The 19,545-nt window shown below is 42.7% G+C and overlaps 1 protein-coding gene across 1 annotated transcript in view; it reads right to left on the bottom strand.

Annotated features, from left to right (window-relative positions):
* The window catches only part of LOC105277987 (transcription factor AP-2-epsilon), a 134,919-nt gene that overhangs the window by 31,051 nt on the left and 84,323 nt on the right, over nt 1-19,545 (bottom strand). Inside the window, exon 3 of the mRNA XM_020031235.2 lies at nt 785-1,162. Coding sequence (XP_019886794.1) covers nt 785-1,162 — 378 coding nt within the window. The remainder of the gene's footprint in view (nt 1-784; nt 1,163-19,545) is intronic.

Raw genomic sequence — 19,545 nt, 5'->3', positions numbered from 1 at the left:
ATTTAATTTGTGAAAGTATAATAATAATGATAAATTATTAACCGGACCGCTAAAAATGCACATTATATGCATGCTATTATACGTGCATTGCGCGCAGAGCGTAAATCTTCTCTTTTTGAATTAAACACACGCGCCATCATTGCAGATTTAATAATACTTGAATAAATTTGTCCAGAACCGCAATGGGACACTGTTAAATTTACAACGTCGTTAACACGGCAATTGTTACATTTTTAATTAATGACTGACATAACTGACTGAATATTTTTTTTACATGAATCGAATTCTTGTTATATTCATTCAGCGATACACACACGAGAAATCTTATCGCGTTCCATCATTCATAAACGCGTGTTTAGTTCTTTTCAGATGCTTATACAGTGCGACACAGTTTGATAATCAAAAGCAATCCCGAATATATGCACTAAAATCTTCCTTGTCTGCAATTCTTTACTCTTTCATATTTAATCTAATTTAATCGTTAGTATTACGATATTGGAGTGTTTAGTTAACAACGCAATGTATTCCTCGGTTCCTCGAACAGAAATACTTTAGCAAAAGCAAAAAAATCTTTTCAGGATCTCTTGATGAGACTACTTATCGAATCTAGCGAAGCAACAATTTTTCGACATTATCAAAATGAAAAAACTCTATGAGTTTGACCTTAGACTCAGAGAGAGAGAGAGAAAGATAGAGAGAGAGAGAGTACGAAGTAGTCTTATAAGCACATTTCGCATTTGGTGACTATTGACTATCTATTTGGGAACATTTATTTGGCACATACCACGTGAATCCCTTCGGCGTCTCTCCTGAGATCACCACTCCTCTGACCCGCAGTCACAGCGGCGCTCAGGTGATTGTAGTGATGCGTGTGCAACGTGTTAAGGGTTTGCGCATAAGGATCACCGACGAGGTAATCCAGGTGTTGCGGTTGGCCGAGGCCGGGATGCTGAGGACTGGCGGGAGCGTGATGGTGCGAGGTAAACGGCGGTGGAAAATAAGGGGGTTGAAAGTCGGAGGCGGTCGGCAGAGAGGCACCCCCGTGGTGAGGCATGCCGCCCCCGTTTCCGTTTCCCCGATGTCCATGGTGATGAGCACCGGAATAGGGCGACGAATTCCCACCGCCTAGCGAGGAAATGCCTCCATGACCAGTCAGACGGTCCTGCGAAAACATAAATTACAGCTGATGTAAAGCATCTCTCACGTTTTTGACAAACATGTGTTTCTCATTTATCGTTAAAGTTATCCAGCCGGAGATACGTTTTTGTTTGTAGATATTTAAAAAACCAGATTGTGTGTCTAATATCTCGTTAAGTTTTACTTAAGCTACTAGGAAAGCCCCCGAAAGGTTAATCAATTAGCTTCGCCGGGACGTAAGAAAATGAATCTCTCTCCGGTTTTACGTACAGTCGCCGCAAAGGATTCACTTCTCTCGTGGCGGTAATTACAAACCATGTACATCGTACATCCGATCTATTCGAGATAAGAGATACGTCACACATCACACGTTCCGAAGGGGTTAACCATCGCGTATTAGCCAGAGCGGACTGAAATTACATGGTAACGAATACGCTAACGAACACAGGAACTTCCTCTATCGTTTCAATTTACGCGCGATCTTTAGAATTGTTTAAAAAGTGCTCGTTTCGAGAGCTTTGGATAGCTGCCGGATTGATCGGATGAAAAGATCAATATGATCATCACGAAAGACATGTCGCAAGTACTCAAGTACGCAAGTAGTAATGAACGGATGAACGTTTAATTATTTACTTAACATGATGCTTATCGATAAACTCTCCATTTCTGTATAATAAGAAATCAATTATGTAAAAGGATTAGAAGGATATTGGTCATTATAGCGGACCGGGCAGTAGCAGAGGCGCGAATACGAGCGGGCGGAAACTATGCAAATCTCACGATAATCGGCGGGTGCGCAAACAGCTTACAGGCAAAATGCAGGTGCGATGTGTTGGTCCGATCGTTCGAGGAATATAATCTCTCCAAGCGTACGCGGCTGCGACGGAGAGATCGTATCCTCAGGATCGTAGCCGATAACTCGATAAAGTATAAGAGATAAACCAGAACGGATAAGCTTGCGACTGGATTGCAATTTGTTTTAGCAATTTGCAATCGTAATTTGTCTTGTACAAGCCATTCGCCAACGCTCAAGTGTTTTCCTAATAATCTACAACTATCATCTAAGCCTTCTGCGAAAAGAAGGGTGAAGAACTTTGTGTTTACTAGAAGCAGGTCATCATTTATCGCATTTTCATGTTTCCGTGGATATCGAATGCCTTATTTTACTCTAAAAAGATCCGTGAACGTAAACTCTCATCCATGAAGAACTGAATATCTTTCCATAACTAGTTCCGAACTTTGTGGATCTTAAGATCGAGAGATCCGTAAATCTCGATTCACACCGGATTCATCGACATTCTTGCGCTCGGTCCCGCCAGAGCGTCTCTGCTCCGCGCGATAAATGCTGCTCAATCTAGTCCACGTGATCTCCCGCGATGCGAGCCCTTGATTGCACAATATCACTCATGTAGATAATATCATCCGAGGTGTATCTGGATATCGGTGGAGAGGCTTTTGCGGCAGAGCGCATCGCCGCGGCGTGAGCCATTAGATCTCGCTCCTCGCGATACGATCTCGAACGTCTCTATGAGCCGCGAAAGGGCCAACTGCTAGTTTTATCCTACGATGCCGTGCGTGATGTTGCAGCCTCACGTGTGTCAGGAAGACGCGTGCGGCCCATCGAATTCTTTTTTAAATTCATTGAAAACGACAAGTACACGAACGAACGCGTAAGCTCGGTGATTAATTCTTCGAAAAATATACATTTTGACATAGAGGAGGAGTCTCACTTGGAGTCTTGGACGAGTGCGTTCTACGATTCCTAATCTATGCAAAATAAAATCGATCAATTTCGTCGTTATTTCCTAAATGAAACTTTGTTATCGAAATAAGAATTCCAGTTACCTGTGCGATTAAAAGAGAAGAACTCATCGAATACGGGCGCCCGCGCGCGCGTAAGATTTCAAGCTAAACAATCCGCAAAAGCGGCGGACCTCTCTCACAAAGAGCACGGCCAAACTTTCTTGTTGAGATCACCGTTGATAAGATTGGAGAAAGCGTTCTTGTTACCACACATATGCGTACGACGTGTCTACAATTAATAACCAATAAGCTGGTTTGTGCATGGCGAAATCGCCCGATGGGAGATTAGGCGTAAATAATTTCGAAGGAAATTATACAAGGTATACGCTTACATGGACATTCGGTATACGTTTCATTCGTGGCCGTTTTAATGGCCACTTAGTCGGCACAAATGCTTCAAATGTGATCACGGTAGAATTTTATAGCGTTAGTTGTCAAATATATAGCGGTACTGGAAACGTAATAAAATAAATATTACGTTCTCTAATGTGAAATTCTCTTGTGACCGACGATTTCGTCATATTTTCTTCGTCAAGCGTAAGATACGTATTTTTTTTTTAGTTTGCGTAAATGTTTGCATTCCACAAGAAAATGGTATTTACAATAAATACATACAGGAGGAGAACATACCGTTAAATTATATCTGATATTAGTCATAAACGACAGCGTTTATAAATTCAAACAGCATTTCCGTATATACTGCAAAGTATCATCGGCGGTAGCAAATTCAAGAAAAACGAAAAGATGTGCGGGATCTCGCGGGTAGAAATATAAATCCACTCAGTTTCGAGGTTTAACCGTTGTTCTGCGAGAATGAACGAATGAACGAGCGAATTGGAAATTATATATTAAACAACTGTGTCGCGGATTTGAGATACATATAAATTATTTCACATAGATGAGATAAGCACTTATGCACGAAAAGCGACGTGAGGTAAGTACGGGGAAAAGAAATTAATGGCGAAATGCCCTCAAGAAAGAGCACACAATAATTACCGCTAACTTTGCATTAATATCAGTTAAAGTTTGACAGGGTACCCATTACCGTTGAATGCGCGTACAATTAAAAGTACGTAACTGCCGTATCTGCATAGTCGTCATAGTGAGGAGGTAATTGCTGCATACATTTACGCACTTTGACCTATATTCACACAACAGTCGTGTATACCAGGCACAGTAAGACATCACGGTAAGAATCCTACGCGGATTAATTTTCACAAGATTTTTGCTTCTGTGTGAAATTTACTTTAGTCGCAAGATTTGATTACGACATCGAATCTACGTAAACGACCAACGAAAAATGGGCTTGTATTTTCTGTCTCATCCGGTTCTAAAGCTCTGAAGCTCGTTTGAAGGCATTTGATTGTCGTCTCACGATCTTTGTGCAATTAATCGTCGAGTGAGAGAAATAGAGCGACCGGTACACGAGGAACATGATAAACGAGAATGCATCCAACCTCGACCTCGATGACCGTAGTCATGTCGACGTGGGGCGCGTAGCAGAGCGTCAGCTTGTCGGCTGTCGGCGCCTCCGTGCGCGGTGGAAACATCCCCAGGATCTCCAGCTTGCTAGTTCCGAAAGTTGGCGAAAATTTCGCACGTTTGGCACTCGCCGAGAAATTCGCGTTACCCGAGAATCACTTCAGGCACTCGGATTTTTCTTCTTTGTACACATGGCACAACCGTAAAGCAAATCTCGCCGTTGCATTGTCGTCGCGCACCCCGTGTTACGACTGTTATCCCGCTGACTATCATATACACGTGCAAGATGCACTACACTACGATACGGGATACGTTGATACATCGACACATCGACTCACACTTTCAAGAACAAAAAGACACTATACTGCTTCGTTCGCGCAGCAATGTGATGGTTTCGAACATCGCTAGCGCTGCGACACATTCTCGTGGGATAGAGAAAATGGTTGCAGGAGAAATAGAGAGAATATAAGATATAAAATAATTACAAAGAACTGTGCAGATTACACAGAAGTTTAAAAAAAAGAGATGTTCACGCACAAGATACGTAGGCATGTACGTATGTCGCATTTAAGAGAAATTGTGATTAATCTTTTATAGCGAAGAACACGTAGACGTATTAATACAAGTGAGGGATTACGATCGCAACAATCGCGAAAGGACGTCGAATAAAAAAAAACGGCAACTATTCATAAATTAAAAGACAAGTCGAGTCGTGCCTCGTTCACGCGGTGCATCCATCACTATTATTTTCGAAGCAAGCTCGTTTCGATAGTCCACGGCCACTTTGCTCCCTTAACGGACGTTGTTCTCCAAATGTCTTCCAGAGAATACATCTCTTCAACATTCGTATTCGAATCTCCCGTGATTGGAACAGTCTTACTTTGTAATGTTCATCCATGCGTTCTTTCGCAAACAAAACTCGATGGGTGTCTTCGATGGGTCTTCAATCGATCTCTTCGATACAGAGTTTTCAGCAATCCGAGAAGACCTATTTCTGCAGGTGTACTCTGAGAGGTATCTTCATGACGTCATTCTGACGTCCGTTTCTTTGCCGTGATCAACGCATTCGTGCTTTCCGAATCCTCGATGACTCGCGGGAGTCGGAGAAAAATGAGAAAATTAAGAAGGAGGGAACTCTCTGACAAGATGCGTCTGCGAGGTGCACTTTCTTTCGAGGCCGGAGCGGAACAGCTGATTGTGTCGCGGCCGATCGACTGAGCGACGAGGACGTCGGCGAAGCGTACGAAAGTACACCTAAGAGCCGTGTGGCCGTACCCGCGGACAAAACGGGAGGTGCTACGGTGTGCTCTTACCAAGAGCTACTACTACTACTACTACTACTACCACCATCACCAACACCACCACCACCACCATCACCACCGCCACCACTACCACCACGAACACCACCTTAGTACCCTGCCCTACCATTCGGTCGAGTGTCCCGGCATCGGCAAAAGAGCGACAGAATCAAATAGAAGGAGGAACACATGGAAGAGAAGGTACGCCAAAGTGGAGAGCGGGAGTTTCTTTCTCGTTTGTGCGCGCGTACTGACGACCCAAAATTTCGCTCCAGGGTACGCGCCACCACGTGGAACTAGACTTAGCACCGATGCTCCCACCACCCAACGGACGGATGGGACGTCCCACGATTGAGCGAATAGGAGTGGATAGTCCGCGCCGGTGCTGCACGACGCTCGCCGACGCTCGCCGACGTCCGCCGGCAAATACGCGCCTCCGCGTGTCAGTCCTCCTCGTGTTCGCTCGTAACATGAAGGTAAATGATGTATACAACCCTCCTGTACCATCCTCTTCAAACACAAAGGATTTTTTTACTGAAAATTTTATACGTGCACGTATATGATCATAATTAATACAATACTAACATCACTTAATTATTACTACTAACAATGTTTACAACTGGCTGCACGAGATGAAAAATGCCAATTTGCATGCATGATCATCGCTGCTATTATTGTACAAGTGTCATAGCTATTAATCCGTAGCAAGATAAATTGGAGCATGCTTGTCAATGCTGCCTTTATCATCTTATTCAAGATTGATGTTCGTTGCTAAACATATTATTTAATTAATTTGTTTGTACAAATAAATCATCTTGCACCTTTGAAGCGTAAAAGAACGTTGCATTGACGCTCATTCATAGCTGTAGCTATAGCGATAGAAAGAAAACAAGATAGAGGAAGAGAGAAAGAGAAGGCAAAAAAGGGAAATAAAAAAAAGAGAAAGAAGTTCGTTGCGGTGAGAATCACTATTAATTTGCAAGGTGAAAACGGCCGTCAGCGCAAGCTACAGCGTTGCGGGTCGTCGACGTACTGGGCGTAATTTATGCTGGTGTAAATTTTGCAGCGTAATTACGGGACGAAGTGCCATTCACGACGCTACATGCCGAAGTTAAACGTCCGATGAGCGTGCCGCGATCTTTCTGCATAAAACCCGGATGCTCCTCGCAGCCCGCGTAAAAATATTCGTGCAAATGCGAACCGAACGTTTTGCCGTTCTCTAGTGGTACCGATGCATGCCGAAACGCGTTAGCAATAACATTGTACATAGCTGAGCAAGAGAATGTATTGTATCTAAAATAAAAAAAGATACTTTCCTTCTCCTAGAATTGCGCCGAACAAATTCTATACGAATCGGTACAAACGAGCATATTGACTATGACGAATGGCCTCCATGGAGCATAGATTATTTGTACATGGATGAAGCAGAGAGATCTCTCAGGACCGGTATAACTTTGATGATATATTTTTCGTGTTACCGATACAATAAAAAGATACAAAGTATCTTATATTTAATTACGACACATCTCAAAGATGCTGTATCGTTGTATGAACTCCCAACTCTCATTTTTTCATAATTGAAAAATAGAAAAGATAGTATGCTCTCTATCGGTAGTTAATCATCGAGCGATCGTTGATGGCTATTCGATTTGACACACGCGCACACTCCCGACCGCTCTCGATTAATCACGTCTTTCCTCTCGCCGACTAAAAAGTCATGAATATAAATCAGTCACTAAGAGAAACGTACCTGCGCCGAAATCGAATGACATCAAAGTATTGTCAGTACGAAATTGCGACCAACCACGCAATGCTGTCGTCCGACTGAAGGCAAGAATGATTTTCTGGAACATCCGAGACGATGGACACGGTGCATTCTATCGGTGAACGGAATGACAAATTAACTTATTCAAGAACAAAATGCATTTGGCGTACACGCGATACGTTATAATATCAAATTGATATTTGTGCTTGTGCCGTTTATTGTAAATTTATAGGCATACATTACGTGGTAATCATACATGCAATTTTTCGTCCCAGTTTTCGTGATAACGATCGTGGAATTCGTCCCACTCTATCATACTTGACGCGTAAACTTTCGATAATCGCTCGCGCTCGAGGCCTTTCTCGAGGAAATTTCTACATGGGTGTGTACCCATTGCGTCCATTTCTAATTGTACACCCTCTAAACGACGAAACTGTATTTTCACAGGGAGATTTATGTCGGTGCAATTTAAATCTCCATCCCAGCTTTCCTTCCTTATCACGAATCAATGGTACGTTTATCATGCATTTTAATCGGGGATCCTAGATCGCGCGATGCGTGCGTCCTGATTATTCCAAGCATTCTAATAGCACTTGTAATAGTTTACTGAGTAAGCAAACCAATGTCGCTAAATTATTGAGTGAAGGGGAGGATTATACTTTCTATATTCGTAGATGGAAATATTTCGCGTGAAAAATTTTGGCGAAAGTATTAGTTTCATGAGAGTTTACGAGAGAGTGGTCGAAGCAAAGAGGATCTGGATCGAAACTTTGACAACGATCGGTGATTGCGAGAATACGCATTCGCGCGTGCAAGTATGAGAGATACGCGCTGGAGGAAGAAAAGAAACAGAGAGACGAGATGAAAAGGGAGAGGAGGAGAGAGAGCTGTGGATGAACGTGGTAGGAGAGGGAAGTCGCTAAACGGCATTCCAAGCGGACCATCCAACGCCACCCAACGGTAACCAACGCATGACGCCCTTATCTTACCACACGTTACCGCGCTTTTCTTTACGTTGCCTTTACTTCACTTAACGGATCGTCTACAAACGACGAGGATAGTGTTTCGTAGCTACCGCACCACCAAATTGTCGCTCCTTAATATTCTATCTTTATAGTGGATATAAAGGAGCAGTCTCTTTCGAATAGCAGATTTTATGTTCCCCTAAAAGTAGGAAATTTTTCTCGCGTGAATAGTTTTGATTAAAACATACGAATTAAAACATGAGGAAAAAGACACGTTTAATAACGATAAGAAAGGCGCGGGAATAATAAGCTACATCGAGAGCTACGTCGATGTAGCCGAGTACTTTCCGTAGTAAGTCCGCCTACCTAATAATCCAGGCTGCGTTACGAATGACACGACTCGAAGAGAGTAACGCATTTCAATTGTCAATGTCTAATGTCGAAAAATGGAAACCTCTTCGAAATTTTCTTGATGTTTTCACTATTGCTGCATTCTTGAGATTTTGAAATGTTTTATAATTTCTGCAAAGTAATATCTCTTTAACTGACATTTCCCCCAGACCGTTTAAAATCGCGTATTTATTCATTTACCTTGGTCAAAGTCACATGAAAATCATGTTACAGGTATATCCGTCCATAAAATTTTGCACAATACACGAGCTTCGATCACTGGCGATCCAACAATGATATTCACCGTTAATTCGACGACGACGTTAATGGACGACGCCGAGCGTGTATGTCCGCTTTTTCACGGCACGAACACACACGCGCGCGCACTAAACTCGCGTATATGTGGCAGGAGGCAGAGGCAGAAGTCCGGTCCAGAGGGTTCAAGCTAACGGGACTAAAGTCGATTGTGATTACACCTGTGTGAGTGCTTACGCGCGCACCAACTCGCATCTACACGTGAGATACACGTGAGCGTGCACATGCGAGCGTGCGAGCCCGCGTCATAATCGAGCAACTAGGAACAACTAATTCCCTCGCAAATTCTAACACGTTCGTTGATATACACGAGAATGGCAGAAATTTTCATTTCGATGTGTACATCAAGTAAAACGGATTTTTCTATTAATTTTATTGCAAGTACAACTTTTTCTCTTTCTGTCACGTACAATATGCTGTAGTAGTTAACATTTCAATGACCGACGTATCACGTACAATGTGTCCAAGTCTAGATTAAGTCACGGGGATTAAGTAATGCCGAGGTATGCGTGTATATGTGTGTGCTTTGGTGTTTTATTTTACAAGAAAAAAGATATCGCCGCTGCTGGTATCCGCAACGAGAGACTGAAAAAACCAAGACCGCCGTTGCTCACAATTAAACGGACAACGAGTCAGACGTGCAGTGTCTAGTTTCCTCGATTGATTTTATCGTTAATCTGGTATCGCGATTCGTAGACGAGTTTTTCGACCGTGGGGTTTTGTCGATGCTTTCAATGGTAATGTTCCTCAACGATTTCTCAACCACTAATTAGATCGTGTTATGTTAATGTGTGCAGCACGTACTTTGTTTCGATCGCGTAGCTCGTCGTATACGAAACGGAGAAAGAAACTTTCGTGACGAACGCGACGGACTAGTCATCATTCATGCAATTCCGCATAATCATGTCTGAGAAAAATTCAATAGACAAGAATTTCTATCTCTATCCCCATATAAAAAGATGGACGAATATATAATTAAAATTTCTCAAATCTTTCGAGTTACTTCCGCTTTGACGATAGTAGAAAATATAAACGTAGAGCGTAGTTTGCGAATAGTACACGACTTGGCATTTGCCAAGTTACGTGTGCACCTATACTCGGCTCCGATCTGCAGAATCTGCAGCAACGTTGCAGCAAGAGCCCGAGAACCGGGTAAAGTCGCATAATCCGATCGGCATCAATTAGATCGCGTTATGCTAATATAGTCCGTACATACGTACCGGCGACCAATCATCTCGCGGCTACGGGATTGGATCTCGTAGGCGGTCGGCTACCATAATCCGAGGTGGACGGCTGTTAGGAACGGGGGACGACGAAGCGAGAGAGACAGGTGGCAGGTGCACCGTGGTAGGTGGATCTGTTGTATGCAGCGGGGAACATTGTTACGAGGATTAGCGATTTGCCTTCGAATTGAATCCCTGTCGGATGCAGTTTGGACGATCCCGGACTTTATTGCCATGCGCACGAAACTCGGATGTGCTTCGATAAAGTAACGCGTACATACTTGAGCATTATTAGCATTTAATAAATATTTACAGAAAATTGCATTATATGTGATACGTCACTCGTACGCGAATAATGTATATCTTCAGTGTTTCACTAATCTGGTAAATGATGGCCAATTATCGGTCATCATTGAAACGTGAATCATTGAACGGCGATCGATAATAATATTCTACTCTGCATTCCTCCTTATTACCTCAATTTTCACTTCGTAAGATTATCACTGGAATACTAAAAGGCTAATTAACTCGCACGCATCGCCGTAAATACTCTTTTATCACACATGACATTCTTGCGTGGTAAATTTATGCCAGGTCAAGGATAAATTTCAAAGCAGAACAATTTACTGTCATTAAACGTATAATCTGTCTCGAGAGTTGTTTATAGGTGATTAATGATCCTGAAGAATAAAACATCGAAGATGTAAAGTATCACGGATGATTTTAATTATACATCCTGCTCGATTCAGCACGATAATTTTGTAATCAGAACTATATCTAAAATAATGCAAGAGAATCACGCGAGCTTTCCCGAGATACCTTTGTCGATATATTGATCTTGAAAGTACTATACCGTCAAGAGGACTATCGACCATCAGAACCGTCACGAGAAAATACCATCCGCGTTCGCGTCAAGATGCATATCCTCCCGAAGGAGGAGCGGGACGTTTCTGAACGAGGAGCGAAAGTTCATGGCTGGCACTTTTTCTTTTAATCGTGATAACGCGCGCTCGTGCGAATACTCGTGGCAAAATGTCAGTACAGCGTACAATATAAGTGCGAAGCAGGCGCCGCACGTAAACGCGACGTTTAGCGCGAGATCACGTATACAGCGCGTATTTCTTTGTATATCGTTCGGCTCATGTTAGACAATAAATTAATACACTCAAAAAAAGAAAGAAAAAGTGTTAAAGGAAAAAAGTAGCAGAATAGAATAGAATAGCGGAAAACAACATTACGTTGCAGTAATCATCGAAGGACGCGCATCTCGTAAGAATTGCGTGCTAATAAAGCATGTTAATAAAGCGGTAGAGTTCCAGCATATCATTTTGCTCGCTTATATCGCCTGTATACTGTCTCGTACGTATATCGGTAATTCATGCGTTTTATTCGTGCTACATCGATAAGAAAACAGCAAGATGTGCGACACACGAGTGCTTATATCTCAAAAGATGATTAATATATTATATTTACGATCATATGGTGAACAGCTCGAATAATTCTCGTATTCGTAGCGCGTAACGTTTTATCTTTATCATTTCATTACGACGCACGATTCGACGATACACGAAATAAAGTTGAGTACGATCTCGCAACGATCGATGAGTCACGTCAGATTAAAGCGAATTACTCGCGTGAAATTCGGTGAAATGAAATTAGAGCCGAATTAACGAGCGAGCCGTACATGCATGCGTGTTTCACCGCAGGTGCGCGTGCGTTACACGATCTCCGCTCACGCCAACGTAAAATCATACGTTGCGGCGGCTCGCGTCGAAGGCATGGATCGATCGGTTTTTGACCGACGAAGACCGCACCGCGCGCGAACCCGCCTACTCGATCCGGTAACAGGTTCCACGCCCTGTCGTGTAACGTAGCGGCAATATTTAAACATCCACGCATCCGAGTTGGACCAAACGTGAACGTGCGCGCGCGCGCGTGAGCGTGCGATTGAACGTGCACGTGGACGCGACGCACGAGACAGGCCTCATGTTTAAATACATGCGGCGAAACATAGGCCGGTTACCTACGTAACATGCCGACGGGTATAGGCCGACATGTGCAGGTGCTTTCCAAGTGCTCGCGGCGATACGTAAAGCGCGCCAACGAGACACTCTCGGAGGTGAAAGAGCACTTTTTGGAGCAAGCGGCACGGCGCGCCTTCCGCATTACAGGAAGATCGGCCGCGTCGGAAATCAGTTTCAGTGGAATTCGCTCCATTCCTTACGAGTCTACGTTCGTTTAAGTCTACGTGCGCAAAGCTCGATTTGTAAGCGCGCTGTCTTCTCCGAAGCATGTTTAAAATAGGCACAACATAAGTAAAGCAGCATCACAAGCATAAGTAAAACAAGGACAAATCAGCGTGTTACGTGCGTACTTGTCTCGTTGCTTTCTGAATTTACGTGTGACACGCGGCCGAGGCTCGACATATATCAGACCGCGATACTTAAATTCACGCGGTGCGTAACACGCCGACGGGTATAATACTCTGACGTGTGCAGGTGCCTCTCAGATGCTTGCAGCAACGCATAATGTATATCAGCGTGACACTCCCGAAGGTGAAAGAGCATTTTTCAGGACAAGTAACTTACTATCCAGACTTCCGTGTGAACGTGGCGCGCTTGCACGGAGCACCGCATTTTACACAGGGATTTTTCAATCTGAGTAAAACTGATTTTTCCTGCTAAATTTCTTGTCTTTCCTTTTGAATGCTCTCGAGAAAAAGAAAAACACATACACACACAAACACACAAAATGATTCTTATACGTTCGGATAGGGAATAATAATTAGAGTTGCGTAATCTTTGAGTTTGTACTTTGATGCTTTCTACCTCTATCTGTATAATATCTACCTCTTACCGTTCTCTCTTCCCCTTCGCTGTCGCTGAAAAATATTGTCTTAACTGTCTGAGCGGTAATTTTGTAGGCTCTCTCACGCGAGAACCCTCGCGATTTATAATTCATATTACTCACACAAATCTCTCTATGAGTCATGTTCAAACGCACACATCTTTTGCGCGATCTTCGCGATCGAAGTAGGCCGCCAAAAGGTTAACGGTTGTGTATATCCGCGTGTATCGATTTGGCTATACAACACTCGAATTGAGGATCCATCCGAGACAATACCCGTTGTTTAAAGTTCATCGAAATGCAAACACTTTTGTGAAACGGCTTCAATGTCAGCTGACTCATCGTTAATAATGGATAAACTAATAAAATTTCATCATCCGATTGTTTTTAGAAAGTTGTATGGTGAAATAAATGGTGATTAAAGAAAATGGTTTACAATTTCTTTATCCCTGAGGAAACAATTTGTTCATTATCGGATTTTTAAAGAGTGATTAAACGATGGACCGATAACGCGCTTGAAAATTTTCAATAATGAAGTTCACGTGATGAAAATCAAATATGATTTCTTGCACATACGTGAAATTGTTTAGTGATATACACTGATCACGCTTCGAGTTAGTATCGTGATGTAACGTATATGTTAAACAAAATGCAGTTTTATGTTCCAAATTATTGGCGAAGATTAATAGATAGTGTAGTCAGTCGTTATCGTTATTTTGTCAGTATGTTCGTTATTTGAACGTTGTCAGACATTCGTCTTTTCTTTGACGGCCGGCTACGTAGGTAATTTGGATCCGGAAAATTTAGTAATTACCATGTAAATCGGCCCTGCTTTAAGGTCATAACGTATGCATCTTATTTGCTGGTTACCGAACATCACGAATGCACGAACGTACTCGCCAAATTATTTTCTATGTGCAATTATAATTTGCAAGTTATCGGGGGAGTGGATTCAAGTTGCTTCTACTCCCGCAACTTTCAAGTTACAATATATAATTATGATGGCGAATAAAATTAATCGTTTGTCAGAACGTTAACACCCCATTATAGTAAGTCGAGGAATTTGGGTCTTACGAAATACCGCACGCAAAACGTTCCGACAATGAGCGCCATGTCAATATGGCATTATGATGGAACGGTTGCTTAAAAATTCGTAGCAAACATTGCCTTTTCATGCTGCCCACGGATCTTTTCAAGTGAGCACCAATTTTGCGCACGTTGCTCCTTTCCTGATTAGTCAACTGTCTCGAAACTCGAAGACGCGTATCTCCTTGCAAATGTATGAAATTATTTTTCCGTTTAATCGCTGTCGTCTCGTATCGCGCGCGTTGCAAGATACAAAAAGTCCGGGTTAGTCGCGTTTCGACAAGGATAACGCGTAAAGCGTACGTAATAAAATGGCCACGGCGGCCGCGGTATAACGTCATTGCGGGATGGCAAGGAAACGAGAGGGACTGCAAAAAGTTTTACGGCGACTCTCACTCACGTTTATTATCTTCCGCTCGCGCGCAACGCGCATACTTCAGCGGCCAATGTTACGTCTAGTTAATATTCCCCATGCAACAGTTGTGGCTGCAGATCGAGCCTGCAGCCGTTGCAGTCGTTCCGTGGAACGGAGAAATATTCTTCGTATACAACGATAATCCATGTATATTTCCTAAACATCACGCAAAGTTAAACGGGCAACTCTGTCGTTACCGTTGGTTAAGCTGCTCCTTTACTATCGAGAGATGAAATCAAAATCTCTTGCACAATTTTCTATCTATCTATTGCGTCGACATACCTGTCATTTCTATGTGAGCAAAGACAAAAAGTTACGAAAATTTTTCTGAAAAATTCGTAATATAAGTCACCGCAATCGAGACGAATGTTTCGTGACGAACATTGAATCGTCAGTTTGCTTGCTTCCTGACAAGAAAATTTATTCTCTCTCTCATAATCGCGAATAGGCCTTATTCCCGCGTATCGCTATCGCAACGACAGATGCCGTATCACATGTTACATTGTTTGTTGCATTTCGTTAATGGCTCAAACGTTCAGCGCTCAAAGCACGCATGCATGCGCGCGCGCGCACTCGGTGCTCCGATTTGCCGAGCGGAACGCGAGATGCATCGTACGAAATATATCGTTGCTTCTTCTTCATTTATCTTCGCCATTTCTTCCACATAACCATGTGTATCTAATTCAGTCCATAGATCGTACCACGAACGTGATATAAGTGACACGCGCTGTATCACCGCGTATTTTACGTTCGTTGCATTTAACTGATGTTGCGGTTGCGGACGGGGCGGTCGCGGTTGACGAGTGATACCAGATGCTACGACAAGATGCAGAATATAACCGAGTTCTTCGTAAACGAGGTACTGTTATATTATATCAACGATAGAGAGAGACTCTGAGATTAATATATTATATTTATGCCAAGTCGAGATATTTCGCGCGAAAAACATTTCTGTATATACTTTATATTAATTAACCAATGTCCAGTACAGTACAATCTACTCCACAGCTAAAATTAATCTGAAAGCTCAAAAAATTCTCGAATATCCGTAACAACGAGCGAAAAAGAAAAGTAGCAGGCTTGTTCAGCAATCTTAATGGCATTTCGATATCGCAACGTAAACGTTCCTTATTTGGAGTCGACATTAAAGCGACAGATGCCTCGCTAATGCGCCTAATGCGTCGGTCAATCTATCCTAGGTAGAAGATTTCGTAATATCGGTAACGTTAAGGGATCAATCTCGCATCATTCGCAAAATTCGCTATGGAAAGATAAACACTCGCCGATATCTTACCGTCTCAATGCTCCGCATGTGCATTCTGCGAGGTGTTCGTATTACGTGGCGGCAAAAGGTGGTAGAAACAGCCGACTCTAGCTACCGACTAGAAGAGTACCACCATGGCGGAGATAAACCGGCCGGCGTAATAATATATGGCGCCGCAGTAAAATGCCTGTTACGCGGATAAATTTGTCGGAGGTTGCCGTGCCGCGCCTCGACGTGCGCCGCGCCGCCCTGCAAGTGTGTTTATGCGTTTACGCATTCGCTGCGCGAATGGGATTTAATCCAGATCTTTATTGCCACGCGGGGAAAAGCCTCGTATCGAGACTGCGCGGCTGTGCACCGATTGCGACGAAGGACGTCGTTAGGAATGCACCATGTCTCTTCGACGATGCCCTTATTCCGCTTTTTCTTTCAGCCCCTAAGAGGATTTGCGAGTGAATCGCACCGTTCGAGAAACCTTGCGAGATATTTACCTAAACGCTCAGCTAGTCGCTTCAGATTATCTCGCGGTAGCATTGCACGTTGTTGGAATTGCTTGGATATCGTTACTGTGTATTATCCGATCGCCGAGGAGTAATTTTTGCTACAATACTTTTGCCATGATCGTAACAATTTATACGACTGTCGTACAATATTTCGTATAATAATTTTCGAGAGAGAGCTCACTGTGCGAAAGAATACATAAATATCACCAAATGCTGTCTTGTTTCTAGCAGCCTTTTATTCCCGAGCGACACTGATGCGCGCCCGCACAAGAAGCGGTCGATGTCAGTAACCGGAAGCGCGTAATTTCGCTGATCGATCGTCTCTTCAGCGACGTTACCGTAACCATCTATCCCTGGATAGAACATACCGGAAGTCGCTTACGCGGCATACGGATTATCACTCACCGGGAATTTCAAGTGCTATCCTCGACAGTCGCCAACAATACATCACTGCGTGATACATGCACGATCTTCGTACACCACCTATCATTATCCGCGACGCCAGGGGTGATTTATCTTCGATCTTTAGACTACCGCATTTCAAGCTTCACTTTTTCTACAGATAATCATTATTCGCAAAAATTAATGCACTCGTCACGAGGGACGCTATTTACAATAAATATATGTATATCTGTTAAATCGCAATAATCATCGGACTTCTGATACTTTTGCATCATTTTAGTACAATTATGTGCCAAAGTAGATACACACATATCAAAATGTGATACACAATACTATCTTGATGTAAATATTATAAATATATAGAATAGAGAAAATAAATTCGTGTTAATTATTTGCGGATGTGTTATTGTTGTACAAGACTTTTTTTCTTTTTTATCTCGACAGTCACACAATAATAGTCACATATTAATTATCAAAACTTCTTGTGTAATCAATGTAATAGGAGTTTCTTATTTCTTGCGAATTTAAGTGGCATTTCGTGCAAAGTTGTGCGATTCGATCCCCATCATGAAAGAGTCGTGTACACGACGACGAAAACTGTTCATCATGTATACGCGATTCTGCGTAGCTTGCGCCTTATGACATGTGAAAGGCGCACTAGCTTCACCTTTAATCGTTTGCATCGTCGATGTAAAGGCGATTACTTGCAGATCGTTAACTGTCGTAGGAGGGATCCTTCGGCGATCAATAGCAATATTTATTGGCCTCTTAATGAAACGACGTTATACACGAATCCGCAGTTCAATCAGACGATTTTAGTGTGCTATATTTAGTACTTTCACTTCCTCCGATTTGCTTCATTCGGACAAAATCAGTGGAATCGAAATGATTAGTATGCTGCGAAATCGCGATAAGGAAGATCGATACATTTGTTCATTACTGGTATTTGCAACAACTCTCTTCTTACGTCCGCGCGTAAATATTTCGCATATCGACCATCCACACACACACGCGCGCGCGCGCGCGCGCGCACACACACACACACACACACACACACACACAGAAACGCAACTGTTTGATAATCGCACAATAATTCTTAACACTGACAAGACACAAGAGATCTGGTAATCAATCGTACGAATCTGCATTTTATTACTATATGTTATTAATTCGACCGTCAAATTACATCATTAACCATGATTTATCTTTATGGTTATATATTGGCGCGCATTGGCGTTGGTATTAAGATTGTGCGATAATGCTACGTTAGAAGTCGCTTATCAAAGTTGGTGAGGTTGCTTATTTAATCCATGGTTTTCTACGAGTATGCAAAGAAATTTATCGATGATTATTTGTCACCAACACATTTGCATACTATTGCTTTTCCTGTGTAATAATTAATGGATAAAATTTGAAAAATATTAACATTTCCATCGTGCGATGACTGTTACTTTTTCCCTTTTTCTACGTGCTCCATAAAAGAAAAATTTTAGCTCAAGCGTATTTATTATGTATGTATAATTATTCTACTTGTTCCTATTTCCTAAATTGCTCTCGTAATTTCATCGTATGCACAATGTCTGGCTAAATATTGAGAAAAAAACTGTCAGACGTCGAAACATAAAACACGAACAATAAAGTTATTGAATTTATAGAGCTAAGAGGAGAGCTCAGATAAACGGTAGAGTGCATTTCACGTTTTGATTTGATTGTTGAGACCTCACAATGAGAGTGAATGCAAATAACAATCGTACGAGAAGGGCAACCGCTGATGTAGATCCTAAAACGCGAAAGAGCACGCATTAAACAGCTGTGTTTTATCGTAGCCATGGATCCGAGCATTTGTTACCACGTATAAGAATAAGATACGTTCACAGACTCCGAAACAGGTATGATTCTGCGTAGGCGGACATCAGTCGACAGCTGCTCTCTCTCTCTCTCTCGCTACGTGAAAATTTCATCTCCGCGCAACATGGTTTGAAACTTGTCCATCGATGCATACAGTATTTCGAAAAGGAGAAATAGGAACTTGCCTACCCGCGGATTCAAATCGCGATTTGAAAAATGAGAAAAAGAGAAATGCAGAAACAGCGTTGAATGTAATTCTATTTCCAAGATAAACGAGAATAGTTGAATACTGACATAATTCTAGCTGCTTTGCTTGGCGATTTCGATAGCTGTTACTGAATATCAAGTTACTCGGAATATTGTACAGAATGCGGTACGGTATTGTTAAAATAAAAGACACTGCAGACTCACGTCGTCCGCATCCTCGCGGAGCTCGTCGTCGGGATTCTCTTCGAGAACAAATCCGACCTCGTTGTTATTCCTCGTGAGCGATGGCAACTTCCTCGGTGTCAGTTCCTCGCCGTCCGTGTCTCTCTTGCGTTTGCCGTCTCGATGCTCATGGAGCGCGGCCTCTTGCTCGTCCAACATGTCCGTGACCATCAGTTCCGATTCGACACTCGTCGGGGATACGACTTCGTCCAACGGTGACATCGTCGTCGTTCGAACGGCTTCGCCGGTGTCCATAACGGACATGGTGGACATCGATGTCCGCTATCTTGCTCTCCGAAAATTACGAGTCGTAAATCCGACAAAACACTCGCCGGATCGAGTAAGTAATACGGATGCGCGCACATAAGAACTT

The sequence above is a fragment of the Ooceraea biroi genome, chromosome 1 (assembly GCF_003672135.1).
Source record: "Ooceraea biroi isolate clonal line C1 chromosome 1, Obir_v5.4, whole genome shotgun sequence".
NCBI lineage: Eukaryota > Metazoa > Arthropoda > Insecta > Hymenoptera > Formicidae > Ooceraea > Ooceraea biroi.
The sequence above is the reverse complement of the archived record's forward strand: the minus strand, read 5'-3'. Positions and strand labels throughout refer to the sequence as shown.